This window comes from Camelus bactrianus, chromosome 35 (genome assembly GCF_048773025.1).
Source record: "Camelus bactrianus isolate YW-2024 breed Bactrian camel chromosome 35, ASM4877302v1, whole genome shotgun sequence".
Lineage (NCBI taxonomy): Eukaryota > Metazoa > Chordata > Mammalia > Artiodactyla > Camelidae > Camelus > Camelus bactrianus.
This window is the reverse complement of record NC_133573.1, coordinates 1,376,748-1,391,357: the sequence shown is the minus strand read 5'-3', so window position 1 is coordinate 1,391,357 and position 14,610 is coordinate 1,376,748. Positions and strand designations below refer to the sequence as shown.

Below are 14,610 nucleotides of genomic sequence, written 5' to 3'. Positions count from 1 at the left end.
AGTTTGCCAACCCAAAAAGAAGCACAAGGAAAGGCCGTGGAAAGAAAGAGATGGAAAGAAGCAGGACTGCAGGCAGGTAGTGTGGTCTTCAGTACACGTCTCCATCCCTTCCAAGTGGCTGGGAACGAGTTTACACTACGTTTACCACCTGGGAAAGAAAATAAATGCAATAGAAGAGAATGCTATGCAAGAAAAGAGTACAGGTCACTTAGACTAGTACTTATTTTTATCAACAAGAAAATGTGAAAGCCAGATTTGACACTGGATAGTAGTCTGTTGAGTGCAAAGATATATATTTTAATCTCACATCTGTGTCTAATAATGCTTCTTTCAGTGGTCAAAAGGTTGCAATGAATCATCACACCAGCAATCCAGCTTTGCAAGAACTGCTTGTCCTTTACGAGGCGCACTTACGAGCAAAATAAAGGCCCCCTGCTTCCCACTGGGAGGCCCCGTGAGGTGTTAACCCAGCCAGACAGGAATAAGCTCTGAAAAAGCACATTTTCTGTAAGAGGAGCTGCTTCTGCTCGCCACTTACTCTGAGCACCAGAAGTTTGATGGCAATTGTCAGTTGAGAGCTATTCAGTCCCCAAACGTAACTTATCTCAGTGCCTACAGTATTCTTTAAATGCAATACAATATAGGCAGTAGGATTCATTAAGAATAACTGACTAAATACTAAAATACAATAAACCACCTGTGGAGTTTCCTTCATTAACACCAACCCTCCCTCCCTCTGCGTGAAGGACAGAAGAATTCTTAGCTAGATACAGCTAGAGAAATAATTCACAGTCTGAGCCTATTAAACTCCTCCTCCTCTGTCGTCCTGGGCCTGAATGGTTCGCCCTCTTTCTGTTCCAATCATGATTCATGTTCCGTAACTGTAAGTGGTCTCTCTTGTGCGGAAGCTTTAATGATCTCTTACTAAAAATTCTTGTCTCTCTTTTGTATGATTGTTCAGGCTCATACTTTAATCGAGGGTCTTTACCAATTGTGTGTGTTTCTTTTAAAAAAATTTTTTTGGGGTGGGGTATTTATACGGTTTGTTTATTTATTTTTTAATGGCGGTACTGGGGATTGAGCACAGGGCCTCGTGTGTGCAGAGCACGTGCTGTACCCCTGAGATACACCCGCCCTATACCTGTGTTTCTATTGCTATTTCTATTCCGGTTCCTCTTTGGCCTCATGAAGCCATGCAGTTCTGACATTTTTAAAGTAAATAAGACTTTTCTTTAAAGTATAGTTGATTTACAATATTATATTCGTTTCAGTTGTACTACATAGTGGTTCAACATTTTTATAGATTATATTTGATTTAAAGTTATTATAAGATAACAGCTGTATTTCCCAGTGCTGTACAGTGTATCCTTGTTGCTTATTTATTTTATACGTGGTAGTTTGTGTGTCTTAGTCCCCTGTCCCTGCCCTGCCCCTACCGCTCCCTCTCTCCACTGCTAACCACTGGATTGTTCTCTATATCTGTGTCTTTTTCTCTTCTGTTATATTCATTTATTTAAAACTTTTTTTTCACATTCCACATATACGTGATCTCACACACTGTTTGTCTTTCTCTGTCTATTTCACTGAGCCTGAAGCCCTGTAAGTCCACCACATTGTTGCAAACGGCAGTTTCATTCATCTTTATGGCTGAGTGGTATTCCATATATGTACACACCACAACTTCTTCATTCATCTGTTGGTGGGCACTTGGGTTGCTTCCGTATCTGGCTGCTGTAAATAATGCTGCTATGAACATTGGGGTACAAGTATCTTTTCGAACTAGTGTTTTCATTTTCTTCAAATACATACCCAGGAGTGGAATTGCTGGATCACATGGTGGTTCTATTTTTAGATTTTTGAAAAACTTCCATACTGCTTTCCATAGTGGCTGTACCAATTTACATTCCCACCAAAGGAGTACTAGGGTTCCCTTTTTTCCCACATCCTCACCAATACTTGTTATTTGTAGAGTTTTTGATGATAGCCATTCTGACAGGTGTGAGGTGATATCTTGTTTTGATTTGCATTTCTCTGATGACAAGCAACACTGACATTTTAAGCAGTATGATCTCTGTCAATGTATGATTTATTTTTTCATCACTACCTTCCCATCCCAGGTAGGGTGGGAAAGAGTTCTACACAGTCCAGCCTTTTTTTTTAATAGCAAAAAGAGTAGCTTTCACATTGGATACTAGAAGAAAAATTGCTCTTGGCTGTGTTTTTACTATGATACTTCCAGTAACACACTTCAAAAACACTCCAACCTGGAGCTCTGCTGTTAAACCATTTCACATCCACTAGGTCCACAATAGGTCAGTTACCACAGAGCCTAGGATTCTGATAAGTCATTTAGGAATAAGAGACGTGAGTGACCCAAGATTTAGGGTTCATAAAATGAAGATGCTTGTTGCTAATGGAGGCATGCATACAGCTGTCAAATAAGAAAAAGAATATTCAGAGAGTGAGCGTGATGTAATCTGTGGTTCTAGAACACTGCACCAACAGCATGAATACAGGGAAACATATATGAATAGAAGAGCATAAGTAGGGGAAACATAAATGAATAGAACCATTTTTTAATGAGAGAAATGGGTAGTTGTTTTAGGCGCTTAGAACAAAGAGATTATTAGGGGGGTGGGGTGTAGCTCAGTGGCAGAGTGTGTGCTTAGCACGTGGGAGCTCCTGGCTTCGATCCCCAGTACCTCCATTAGGAAAAAAAAATTTAAAAAAAAAAAACAAAGATTATTGAATATTTTTAAAAGAATTCCATCTGCCTAGCTCTTTGACAATGTGTATATTCAAATTCTCAAACTCCATCACTGTCATATACTAAAATAGCTTTCCTGAATTGAGATAACATACAATAAAACATATTCAGTGTGCTAATCAAGATACGGCTCAATAATTTTTACATACATGATGTATGTGTACTTATATGGCAATGCATTTATATACCTAAATGCATATCTCATATCTATGTAATTACAATTCAGATTAAGACAGATTTCTTTTTTTAACATTTTTTTTATTGAGTTATAGTCATTTTACAATGTTGTGTCAAATTCCAGTGTAGAGCACAATTTTTCAGTTATACATGAACAAGACAGATTTCTTGTATTTCATAAAGGCCCCCCTCCCCCAGTTCCCTTTCTCAGCCTAGTATTACACAGCAAATAAAAAGAAGCTGAATTTAACAGAGACAATACTTTGAAGATTACTCACACTAATTGTACGTGGAACTGCATTTAGCTGTGAGGAAGAGAGCCCATGAAACAGTGCTTTCAACCAATTATGCTTTCTCTCTTCTCTCGTTAAAAAAAAAATTCATGTAATAGGGAGGCTTCGCAGAGAACCTAGCTTTCTCCCCTCTGTTCAGCTACCCTTGGCCATGAGCTGTCCCTTGTTGGCAAATTATAGCTCCTGACTCTGCCCAGGTGTGGCGGCCACACCCCCAGCGGGAAGAGGGCGTGGCTGAGGAGCAAAGGGCACCTCCCGCTGAGTCAGCCCCTTTTGCAGGCTTTCTTGGAAGCTGTGCCCAATGACCTCTGCTCGAATCTCTCAGCTTAGAACTGTGTGGGGAGCCCAGGTGTGGGTGGCAAACTCAATATAAAATCCAATTTTATTAGTAAGAAAGGAAGGATAAACAACAAGGACCTCCTGTAGAGCACAGGGAACTATATTCAATTTCTTGTAATAACATATAAAGGAAAAGAACCTGAAAAGAAAATATACATGAGTGTGTATATGTGTAACTGAATCACTTTGCTGTACACCAGAAACTAACGCTGCAAGGCAACTACATTCTAATTTAAAAAAAAAAAAAAAAAAAAAAGAAGGGAGGGAGGGAAGGTGGATACTGGTTGGTCAGTGAGCAGTCTTGCCCACACTAATGGTTACAAGCTGCTCCTGAGAATGACCCTTCTTGAAAATGCCACTTCATGCACCCACAATGGATGAAGGTGATCTAAAATCATCCCATGATGGATAAAGAGTTCTGAAGCAAACGCTCATCATCCCTGCTAAAGACATAATATTAAAACATTTGAATAAGGTACTGCTTTAAAACATTTTGCCAAAAAAGCTGAACTTCCACTTCTCTTAAGAAGGAAAATATGGGGGAAATTGTATTTGCCCAAGACCTCACAAGTAACTAAAGAAACTTGTTAATCCAGCAGACCCACAGATGGAAATCTGGCAGTTTCCAAATTGTCACTCTGTGCATAATTACTAGGATTCTGAGCTTTGATTTAAGTTTAAGAATACTTTTTTAAAAGTACCAACCTGAAAGGGGTTAAAGTCCACAGTCGCACAGTCCTGTGTCCACAATGACGAATTCTCCAAATCCCTGAGAAGCGAAATCTTCCTCAAAAGTTACCGTATCTGTTTGGTGACAAAAGCTGACCTGAACTAGGTCATAAGTGTGACTGATCATATATTTCATTGCAAAATATGATTGTATTTGATTATGGGATGATTATGATAATACATCACATTACTATTTTTAAATTATATCTTCCCTGCCCATACAGTTCTGAGCGGGAAAGATCTTAAGAAGCTGCATTATCTAATTGGCTCATAATTTGAATAGTGGAAAGATTCCTATTACTATCAAAGCTCATTCAAGGGATTAGGCCTCACTGATTTGACCTGCTCTTTAAATTTTCCTTAGAGTCGAAGACATTGAACAGGTTGTTTCTGCCCATGGAGACATAGGATTTTGTTTGCTAACAACTGGTTAGCAAATTCAAAAAGAATCACTGTTTTTATTCCAGTTATATTAGTTAAATTCTAGCTTTAATCATGCTTTGCCTCATTTGTTTAAAAAAACTGGTAATTGAGCATTGTTCAATGGATATGAAATGTGAGTTTTTCTGAATAAAAATATACCAAAATCAACACTACTGAAAAGAAGCACAAAACTGAGGCAGTTGCCTGATTTCTTCCTTCTGATTTTACTGGTAATATGTGTGATCTTAGACATTTGTTTCTTGCTCATATTTATTTATGAACTGAGTCATAATCAATGGTTGTAACAATGCAGATGAAATGTGGATTTTTAAAAATATAATACCAAAACACTGTGCTGCAGCTATGTAAATTCAAAATTAGCGTGGACTTTTTCTCCACTTGCCCACAGCTTCTCTGGATACTGAAACCGCCAAACTCTCAAATCCCAACGTTTTACTCACTTGCTTAGCTATGGAACTCCCTTCTGTAGCTTACAGATTTCAGCAGGATGTCACTGTTGTGGGTCATAACGCAGAGCCGGTTGGTGAGCCAGTGACATGTGGGTGGTAAAATAATTTACCAGAGACAAAGTATGAGACCAGGAAAGAGTTTATTGAGGTGCACTGTCATAGACAAGATGGGCCACACAGATGAGGGGTGCCCGTGTGAGCGCTGAGGGCCGGTCGTTGGGGTCTCTCATAAGGTCGGGCCACAAGGTGCCTGATCGGCTTGTGCCCAGGTATCTAATTGGCTGTAGGTGAGGAGGTTTAGGGTCCGTGAAGGGCAGTGGGGTTTATGACTCTTAGAAGGTATGCATTATCTGGGGCTAGTAGTTTGTTAGGGGAAACATGTCCAGTAAGAATGTACTTTACCTGTTGAGGGACCACAGGGAGACCTCTGAGAGTCCAGAAATGGGGTTGTTGGGCTTTAAGGATGTCGGTTGGCCCACCAATCTCCACATTTCGGACCTCCCTTGTTATCATTGTCCCTTTCTCTCCTGGTGCTGCACGGCCATGGGCCTCATTTTCCTTCTTGGAACACTCCAAGCTCCATTCTGCCTCAGGACCTTTGCACACATTGTAACCACTTCCTGGTAGGCTATTTCTCCTGTATTTTTAAAGTTTGTCTCTTTCTCCTCCTCCTAGCTTCAATGCAATGCCATGTGCTTAGAAACAATTTTCCTTACCACCTTCTCTGTGTGTTTCCTTCCTGTTTTTCTGGAAGACTACACTCTGTTTATTCCTTTAGAAGCAATTATAACTTGCAATTATGTATTTGTTTACTTGCTTATTTCTCTGTCTTCTTCCTAGACTATGAGCTTCACGAAGGAGGAGAAAAACTGCCGGCTTGTTCATTAATGTGTATGTAGCACCGAGCATCCCACCCAGCACTTTCTAAACCCTCAAGAACTATTTGAATAAACAACATGAGAATTACTTATCTTACATCTTTCAGTGATAATTTTTCCAAAACATCTCACACAACATTTTACTTTTACCAAAACCAAAGATGTTCAAATTATGTATATCATGAATATTGTCTACAAAACTCTGACGAAAATTCTGCCATAGAGAAGTGTATAAACTAGAAATATGCATATTGTGGAAAATGCACAGAATATTCTACCATGTAGATAATAAAAATATATATACACATGCACATCCCTAGCTGTCTTTATGGATGTACACATATAATTATATATGTCTAACTGTATGTATGTAGACATATATGAATGTTCATGTATATATCAGGGTGGGCAAAGGGAGAAAAGAGGAGAGGACACGGCTGGGGTGGGGGAAAGACAAAATGGTACATAGTGAATATGGCCCCTAGCAATTTTTCTTCTATTAAAAGGAAAACTGCTTAAAAGTTTCTCAAGAATTTTAGTCTACTCTCTTCACTACATGACTTCCTAAGCGTGTTGTCCTGATTATAATCACATAAATGTCATTGAAATTTACTCTCATCAGATAACTACTGTTGAGACTACAAAGTAAAACGTTTACTCTCAGAAATATCCTAGTTTAGACAATAAATTATACAGTCACTGTAGTTAGAGCTCTCTAAGAAAGTCATCTATTAAATGCTAGGGGGGAGGTGGGAAGGGATAAATGTGTAGCTCTATATTTGCAGATACTAACTAATATATGTAAAACAGATAAACAACAAATTTATACTGTATAACAGGGAACTATAACCTATGATGGAAAATAATATGAAAACAAATATATGCATGTTCCTATGTGACTGGAGCATTGTGCTGTAAACCAGAAATTGACAGAACATTGTACACTGACTGTACTTCAATAAAAATATATATAAGAAAAAACTACAAAAATAAATAAATAAATAAAAATAATAAAAATTAAAAAAAATTCTAGGTGGGGATAGAGCTACCAGACCGTGTGTGTATGGGGGTGTGGGGGAAGGGGTCTGTAGACTATAGGTACCTGCTCACTCCATTTTTTCAGCCAATTCCCTTAAACTCTCTTCTATCCTTGGCGCCCTAGAAATTTAGCTGGCAAGGAATTTTATACTGAACCTGTTCAATTAACACATATATGCAGTATTTGACACATTTCGATATTTGCTGACTTTTGTGGCTTTACATTTGCAATCCATCGTCCTGTAGCATTCATTTAACATTATTATTATTATTATTATTATTATTATTATTATTATTATTATTATTATTATTAATTTTATTTATTTATTTAAGTTTTCGACTTGGTTTTTATTCAAAAGCCCAGTTCCAACCACCAAAATGCCTGACTCAGCTCCCAACTAGACCTGGAGCATCAAATTTCCCAGCCCACTTAATTTGAAAGCCTGCCAAGATAGGCGAAAGCCCTTATAAATATGTAAAGCAGGAAGTTCAAATTACAGTCAAGTAAATCTCTCGTGATTGATGTTCTTTTCAAAGCAAAAATTAAAAAAAAAACAACCCCCCAATAAAAAGCAGCATATTTCTGAGGCCCCCTTACCGAAGGCTTCCCCAGAGTCCAGCCTGGACAATGTACTTTTAGTGCTGTATTTATTTTGGATTTTTACCACTTCCTGGAGGCCAGGAGGAGCCACAGTGGGAGGATCCCAAAAAAACTCAGAACCACAGCCATTTTGTTTGTAAGGCAGAATGGTAGGGTTCTGTCAGCTGGTAAAGGCTTCTGGAACAGTTTTTAAGGAGGTGGGGTGGGTGGGGGGTAGAAAAGGATGCCTATTGTTTTTCATTGACGCGCCAACATCATTATTTGATTTTTATTTTCTGCACAAACGGTAGCACTTATGGCTAACCAGGTCTACATTTTTTCCCCCTCTCCTCCCAAGGAGTTACAGCCCCCTGGGCTGAAAACGACGTGCATTCCGTGCACAGCTCTTTCAGGGGCCTTCGCGACGCGCAGGCAAACGTGCTCTGCTGGGAGCCGCTCTGCAGCGGCCGCGGCCGCATCCCGGGCGGGGACCGGGGTGCCGGGCTGGGGGGCGGGCAGGAGGCCCCCGAGGGGGCGCCAGGGGCGGGGTGCGGCCAGGAGGCTCCCCCGACGCCCGCCCCGAGCCCCGGACCCTTCCCCGCGCGCGCGCGCGCGCGCGCGCGGCGGCCGGGGCGCTATTGTTCTGCAGCGTCACCGCGGGCCGAGCCCGGAGCCCGGCATCCGGCGGCCGCGCTCGGGAGCCCGTGTAAAATGGCCCTCACGCCGCCTTTTCCGGGCTGCGGGGGCGGGAGGGACCGCGGAGACGGGCCTGGCCTGGCAGCCAATCCGCGGCCGCCGCCGCCAGCGCAAAGTTGTTACCCCCGGCCGCCGCCGCCGCCGCCGCCGCCGCCGCCTCCCGGTCATCTCCGGCCGGATCGCTCCGATTTCCCCCAAACGCCCACGGATCCCGGGGAGCTCCCCATCCAGCCCGCGATCATGGAAGAAAGTCGGACTTCTCATTTGCCACATATTCCAAAGATGTTCGGGGATCCATATGCTGCCTGCAGGCTGCTGCTGGTGGGGACTCAAGTATCCGGTCTATATTGTTACAATTATTTCTCCAGAACTGGCTGCTTCTTTGCCTTCCACTCATGGTAAGTTTGTCATTTTAAACATTTTATGCCCTTAAATCTTTGAACGAGCTCCCAGCTAAAAAGGATTTGCATTGTGTTTCTTCTCGGAAAACCAATCTTTGAATTTTTTTTCCTTAGCTTTGATCTCTGCACATTTCCACCTAATCTTGTCTGGTTAATTTTTACCAAAAGAAAAAAAAATTAGGTTCCCCCCTCCTCCATGATCAAAGCTAAATATTTATAATATAAATTATACTTTGATTACTGTGAACTAAGGGGAACTCAGCTATTTCAAGATGGACTTGTTTTGTGCCAGCAATGTTGGTAATGCCAAATATGTGCATATCTTCTTTATAAAAATTGTGTATTACCTAATTTGTCCAGGATTAAATGATCAGCAGGCAAACTATGGATGTAGTTTGGTTTGGTTTGGTTTTAAATAGTCCTATTGTGGTTTTCTTGATGGATTACTTGGATACAAACTACAGAAAAGCTGCCCTTGGTATAATGAAGGCGGAGATTGACATAACCGGGTTTATATTAAGTTATGGCTGTTACTAAATAGTGGGTCTTTTATTTGCTGATCAGATCTAAACTTGTGTTCCATGGTAGTAATTCCCTCAAGCTCCTCATCGGATAATCTTTGCAGAGCTATCTTGTTTTTCTCGGAGGTACATTGGGGAGACATTTTGTAATTTTTGGCATTTTTCTAATTTTTTTTCTTTTTGCACACGGTGGGAGATCTTTTTTGTTTTGCATTGATCTGTGTTGGTGGCGCTGTGGTTCTCTTCAACAATTTATGTCAGTTTCACTAAAAGAAAAGGGAGAAAAAAAGAGGTGGGGCAAGACTTGATCTATTATCTTATCTTTTTCTTTCCTTAAAGAAAGTTGATTTTGCTCAGAGGAGATTATTCAGTTGTATTATTTTGATGTTTGCTGTGAACTGTGAACTGTGGCTGAGAGCAGATGTGTCGTCACCCCAGCCCAGGGGGCATCAGGGAGGAGCATGCGTTTGCAGTTGTGTTTGATCTGATCTGATTATCTCTAGATCCGAATTTCTTCAATAATAGGCTGTTGGCTTACCCTCTCTTTCCTCAGTAACATTTTGCATTTTCCTTATATCGCAGTATCATACGTGCCAGTGTCTTCGATTGAACAAAACGTTGGAGTTTTAGTTCACTGAACGTTGTAAAAGTTGAATTTCGTTTTGAACCTAGGGATTCCTTAAATAACTATTCCAAGTTTCTCTGGGGAATTTTCTAGTAGTTGGACATATAGCAGCGTCTACATTACAGTTTGTTTTATTTTGAAGTGATATTTCAGTTGAATTTATGTGTATCCTTGTTCAAAAAAGAGTAAGTATCTTGGAATAAGATAATTTTTTAAGAATATATATACAACTGCTTTTAATTTAAAAATATTGGTATTCGTATACCTAAATGCAGGATAAATCTCTTCCATCTTTGTTCTTACTGGAAGTTAGCTGACTGGAGAATACTGAATTTAGGCCCAAAGCCTCCCAAGAACAAAAATATACATTATGCTGTGACATAGTTTTTACTAGTCTCTGTGAGCGTTTCAGTTGTTTATGAAGATAGTAAGTGTGTCCTTAATTGAAAAAGAAAGTGGGAGAAATCAGTGATTGTACCTAAAAACATGTTATTTTGCCAAATAAAAACAACTGAAATAGTATCCTAGACCCCCTTTTCACATAATTGAATAGATTATTTCTTGAGAGAGTAAAAAATTTCGGAGTTATTACTGAGTGTTTTTATTCACTTTGAAATGTGTAAATGCTCATTTTACTAATTATTTAAAATTCTGAAGTAGAAAAAAGTGTGAAAATACCTAGGTATAGTATTTCTGATTTTTGTGTCCCTGTAATTTGTCTGTGTAAGACCCTTTCCTTCAACTTCAAAAATAATTATATATTATGCCTGTATTTTGTTTATATTCTGCTATAAAAATGTGAAAATGTTCACTGTAACATTTTATCTCTTCATAAAATTTAAATGCCCCCATCAAGACTAGATTTGACATTATAGATTATTTATGGAATGAAATACTGCAGGTGTAAATATATTATCTAATCCTCTGATTGTGCTGTAGAGTTTAGTTCTCTGAAGTTAACCTGCTGAATAAAATATACTTCCCTATGTGTTTGTTGCTAAAACGTTCTGTTACTCAGCTGGTGATTTTTTTCGTTTTAATTTGTGGAAACTAAAAATGCTTATACAGTGTAGCCCCCCTTTTAAAAAACAAACTGATGCTGTGAAGTCCATATGTAGCTATGCAACGTTCTTTGTTCTCCTACATCATCGACTATTACATCATTGATTATGAGTAACCATTATAGTTACATCTCGACTCTTAAAAATCATCATGGATATTTATGTTAAAGATATTCTTCTATCTGTGGCTCTTACATCACTAAGTAAGGAGGTTTAAATCTACGAGGCAAAAACAATTCATTGTTTTACATTATTCTCCATTTTTAAATCCACCTTGTGCTTCCTTTTAGCTCTTGATTCTCTGGAGGTTCCTTTTTTCCTTAATTGACAACATTTCATAGGCATTTAGTTCGTGAGTTTGGTGAGATTAGGATTAGAATTATTAAAATAAGCTATGTTTTATCATGAAAAAGTCTTTATTGAATGGAGTATAGAGAGAACTCAGTTTTTCATAGTAACAGTTGCTAGCTCATGAACAATAAATAATTTTTTTTAAATCTTGGAATGTCATTTTAATCAACAATTACACACTTATTTTTTCCTCGCACACTTTTTTATCGGAGATAGTAGCAAGTAGCAACATTGACTATGTTAGGATATCATTATTATTTTTTTCATCCTGCCCATCCCTCTTGGAGGGGAGGGGTCAACGAGTAGTGACATGGCCAAAAAACAGTTTGCAGAAAGAGGAAATAAATGATGCCAAAAACATGGAGGATTTGTAAATCAAATTCCAAACAATGAACCTCAGACAAATGAACTTGAAATTATGACTTGGTCAATAACAGAAATAAACTGAAAATTTTATTAAGACTTAATGTAGTGAACCTACATAATTTCCTGATTTGTTAGTTTGTATTCATTAGTATTGCTAAAGATTGGGGAAATTTTCAGGTTACCCAACCTTATTAGGAAAGATGAAGGAAAAAAAGGAAGAAACATTTACATTGATATTAAGATGACCTCTCATAAAATGCTGAAAATATTAGCCATGATCTATCTTACATACCTTAGAATAAACTTTTTTAGGAGAAGTAAAAAGAGCTAAAAATGTTGCCCTCTGAAAACCAAATTCAGTACAGACTTGGAATTGAGTATATGTTTCTAATTCCATCCTCTTTTCGTGCATACATATCTGTGCTATTTCTTGGACAGATCATTACATGTTTTGCAAAGGAACAGATGGGAAAGAAAATGAGAGACCAAATGGGTGTTTGTGTTACGACTTTGTTTTTTTATCTTTCCAAAACAATTCTCTAATGGAGACTCTGAAGGGAAAGTAAGGCAAAGATGATTTCCTTAAGAAAAAGATGAAAGGAATGGCCTTTATACTTGATTTATTCACCATTTATTTTTATTTGTGGGTTTGTTTGTTCCAGATTTTCCTCTTATTATGTGCTATTATGCCAAAATGCTGGGATGCAATATTCAGAAGAAGAGGCAAGGATCTCTGCTCTCATGGAGGTTACAGTCCAATATGGTTCAGTATTTTAAAGATACTTCAGTGGGGAGGGTACAGCTCAGTGGTAGAGCACATGCTTAGCATGTACAAGGTCCTGGGTTAAAATCCCCAGTACCTCTATTTAAATAAAGAAGCAAATAAATCACCTAAATACCCCCCTCCCCCCCCCACACACAAAGGATAAGACACTTTAAATCTAAGCTCTTAGATACGGGAGGTTCTCTTTGGGAATGAAGGCATAATAAGATTTCTGGGGTAAAACCTTTTTAAAAAATTAAATCTGTTTTTATAGGATTTAAAGGGTCATTCTATTGAAGGACCATTATCTGGGACGCATTGAGGGAGAAATAGCCCTCAGATTTTAGATCTAGCCCAAACAGATGCTACATAGATGGTTACCTAACGCAAATTCCTATTGCAAAGTGAGAAATAAAACATTAACTTATTTGCTTAAGAAGAGATGAGGAGGGGGTCACTCTGGTGGAAAGAATTTTGTGTGTGTTCTTGTGATGTCCATTTAATAAAAACTTTTTTTTTAAGATGGTAGAGCCTCATTTTGTACATTTTGTTCACATTGTCATGAGAGAAATGTTAATGTAAATAAAAATTGTAAAATGAAGCAGGGAAATACAATTACAGTGTTAAAGGATTGTATCAGAATTAAAATATTTATTTTTATTTTAAAATCTTCTGAAAGAATTTTCAATGATTTTTTTATATAGCAGAAATTGTTATAATAAACATTTTAACTTATGAAGAGAATATAATTAGACATTTAGCTAATGGTTACTTCATTAAGCACATCAGATATGGAGCAGGGAAGTGAGACTGCTGTTACATGCAAATGAATTGGAAGAGAAGGACCTATTCATTAAGAATCCTCTATGTGTGGTTTAAGATGACCTCCAGAACAAAGTGACCAAGTTACTTTGTCATAGAGCCAATTAAGATACTAACTAAATGTGTTATGTCATTTAGTTTGCTTTTGTACTAACGTAGACTCCTTCTGATAATGGCATAAAAAATAAGGACATTTATTATTTCAACTAAATTAATAATTAATAGGCAAGCCAGTTCTAGGTTTGGTTCAATAGCTCAGCAATGTTATCAGGTTTCCTAGTAGGTTCTATTCTTTTACATTGCAGTCATGCCAGCAATGTCTTTCCTCATAGTCACAAGATGGCTGCTGCAGCTCCAAGCATCATATCCTGATACTGCAGCTTCCAAAGGGAAGAGAGTTTCTCTTATGCATCTTTTCAGAAGGGAAGAAGTTCCGTCCCAGAGGCCCACAGCATACTGCTTCTTACAGCTCTTTGGCCAGGTTTGCAGGACATGCTCATATCTAAACCCTGTCACTGACAGGGAGATTGAAATTCCCTTAATTGGTTTGGCTAGGGAAGGACTCTTGAAAGTGTAAACACCTGCTGAGTATCCAGTGCTCGGTGTGGCCAGCTCCTGTTTGCTTTGTATAAACTTTAACTGCTTTGTAAAAACATTCTTGAATGATACAACATGAATATCTGTTTTCATAGAGGTGAACTGGTCACAGATGCAGCTACTTTAGAAAAACTAAAAATAAACATTTAATTAGAGCTTACAATGTTCCAGCCTCTAAGCTAAATGCTACCTTTATTAAGTATCTCCTTAAATCCTCACACAAACTTTGGAGATAGGACAATTATTATACCCACTGTACAGATGAGGAAACTGAGGCTTGGAGAGGTTTGGCTCAGGTTACACAGTAAATGAGAAAGCTGGAGTTTGAACCTGGGAAGTCTGGAATCAGAGCCTGTGTACCTACTCCTCTTCTGGACTGTGACATTGGGTATTTGTACATTTACATTCTGTAACTTGGCATATGCATTGTATGATATCCCTGTTTAAATGAATCCTTTACTGAATAGTTTAATAAATTGAATCATCTCTTCTTAAAACGAGTAATGCCGCTAATTTATCTGTTGTATAGAGCTGAATTTTTGTGCGTTGAATTTGCTGAAGGCACACATACTGCATCTCATCTCTTCAGGAACATCTCATGAAATTCCTTTACAGGCTGAATTTTTCATAGGGAAAGAAAAAAGATCAGAGACTAGAGATTCAGTGAGGCTTTGTGGAAGTAGATAAATTCATGATTCATAACATGAGGTTGA

General features: G+C 38.5%; 1 protein-coding gene across 3 annotated transcripts in view; it reads left to right on the top strand.

The window, feature by feature from the left end:
- The first annotated feature begins 8,336 nt into the window (after positions 1–8,336).
- Positions 8,337–14,610, top strand: part of EPC1 (enhancer of polycomb homolog 1) — an 89,607-nt gene continuing 83,333 nt past the window's right edge. For all 3 annotated transcript variants that reach the window (XM_074358238.1, XM_074358237.1, XM_074358239.1), the window contains exon 1: positions 8,337–8,788. In XM_074358238.1, coding sequence (XP_074214339.1) covers positions 8,786–8,788 — 3 coding nt within the window. In that variant the 5' untranslated portion in view covers positions 8,337–8,785. The remainder of the gene's footprint in view (positions 8,789–14,610) is intronic.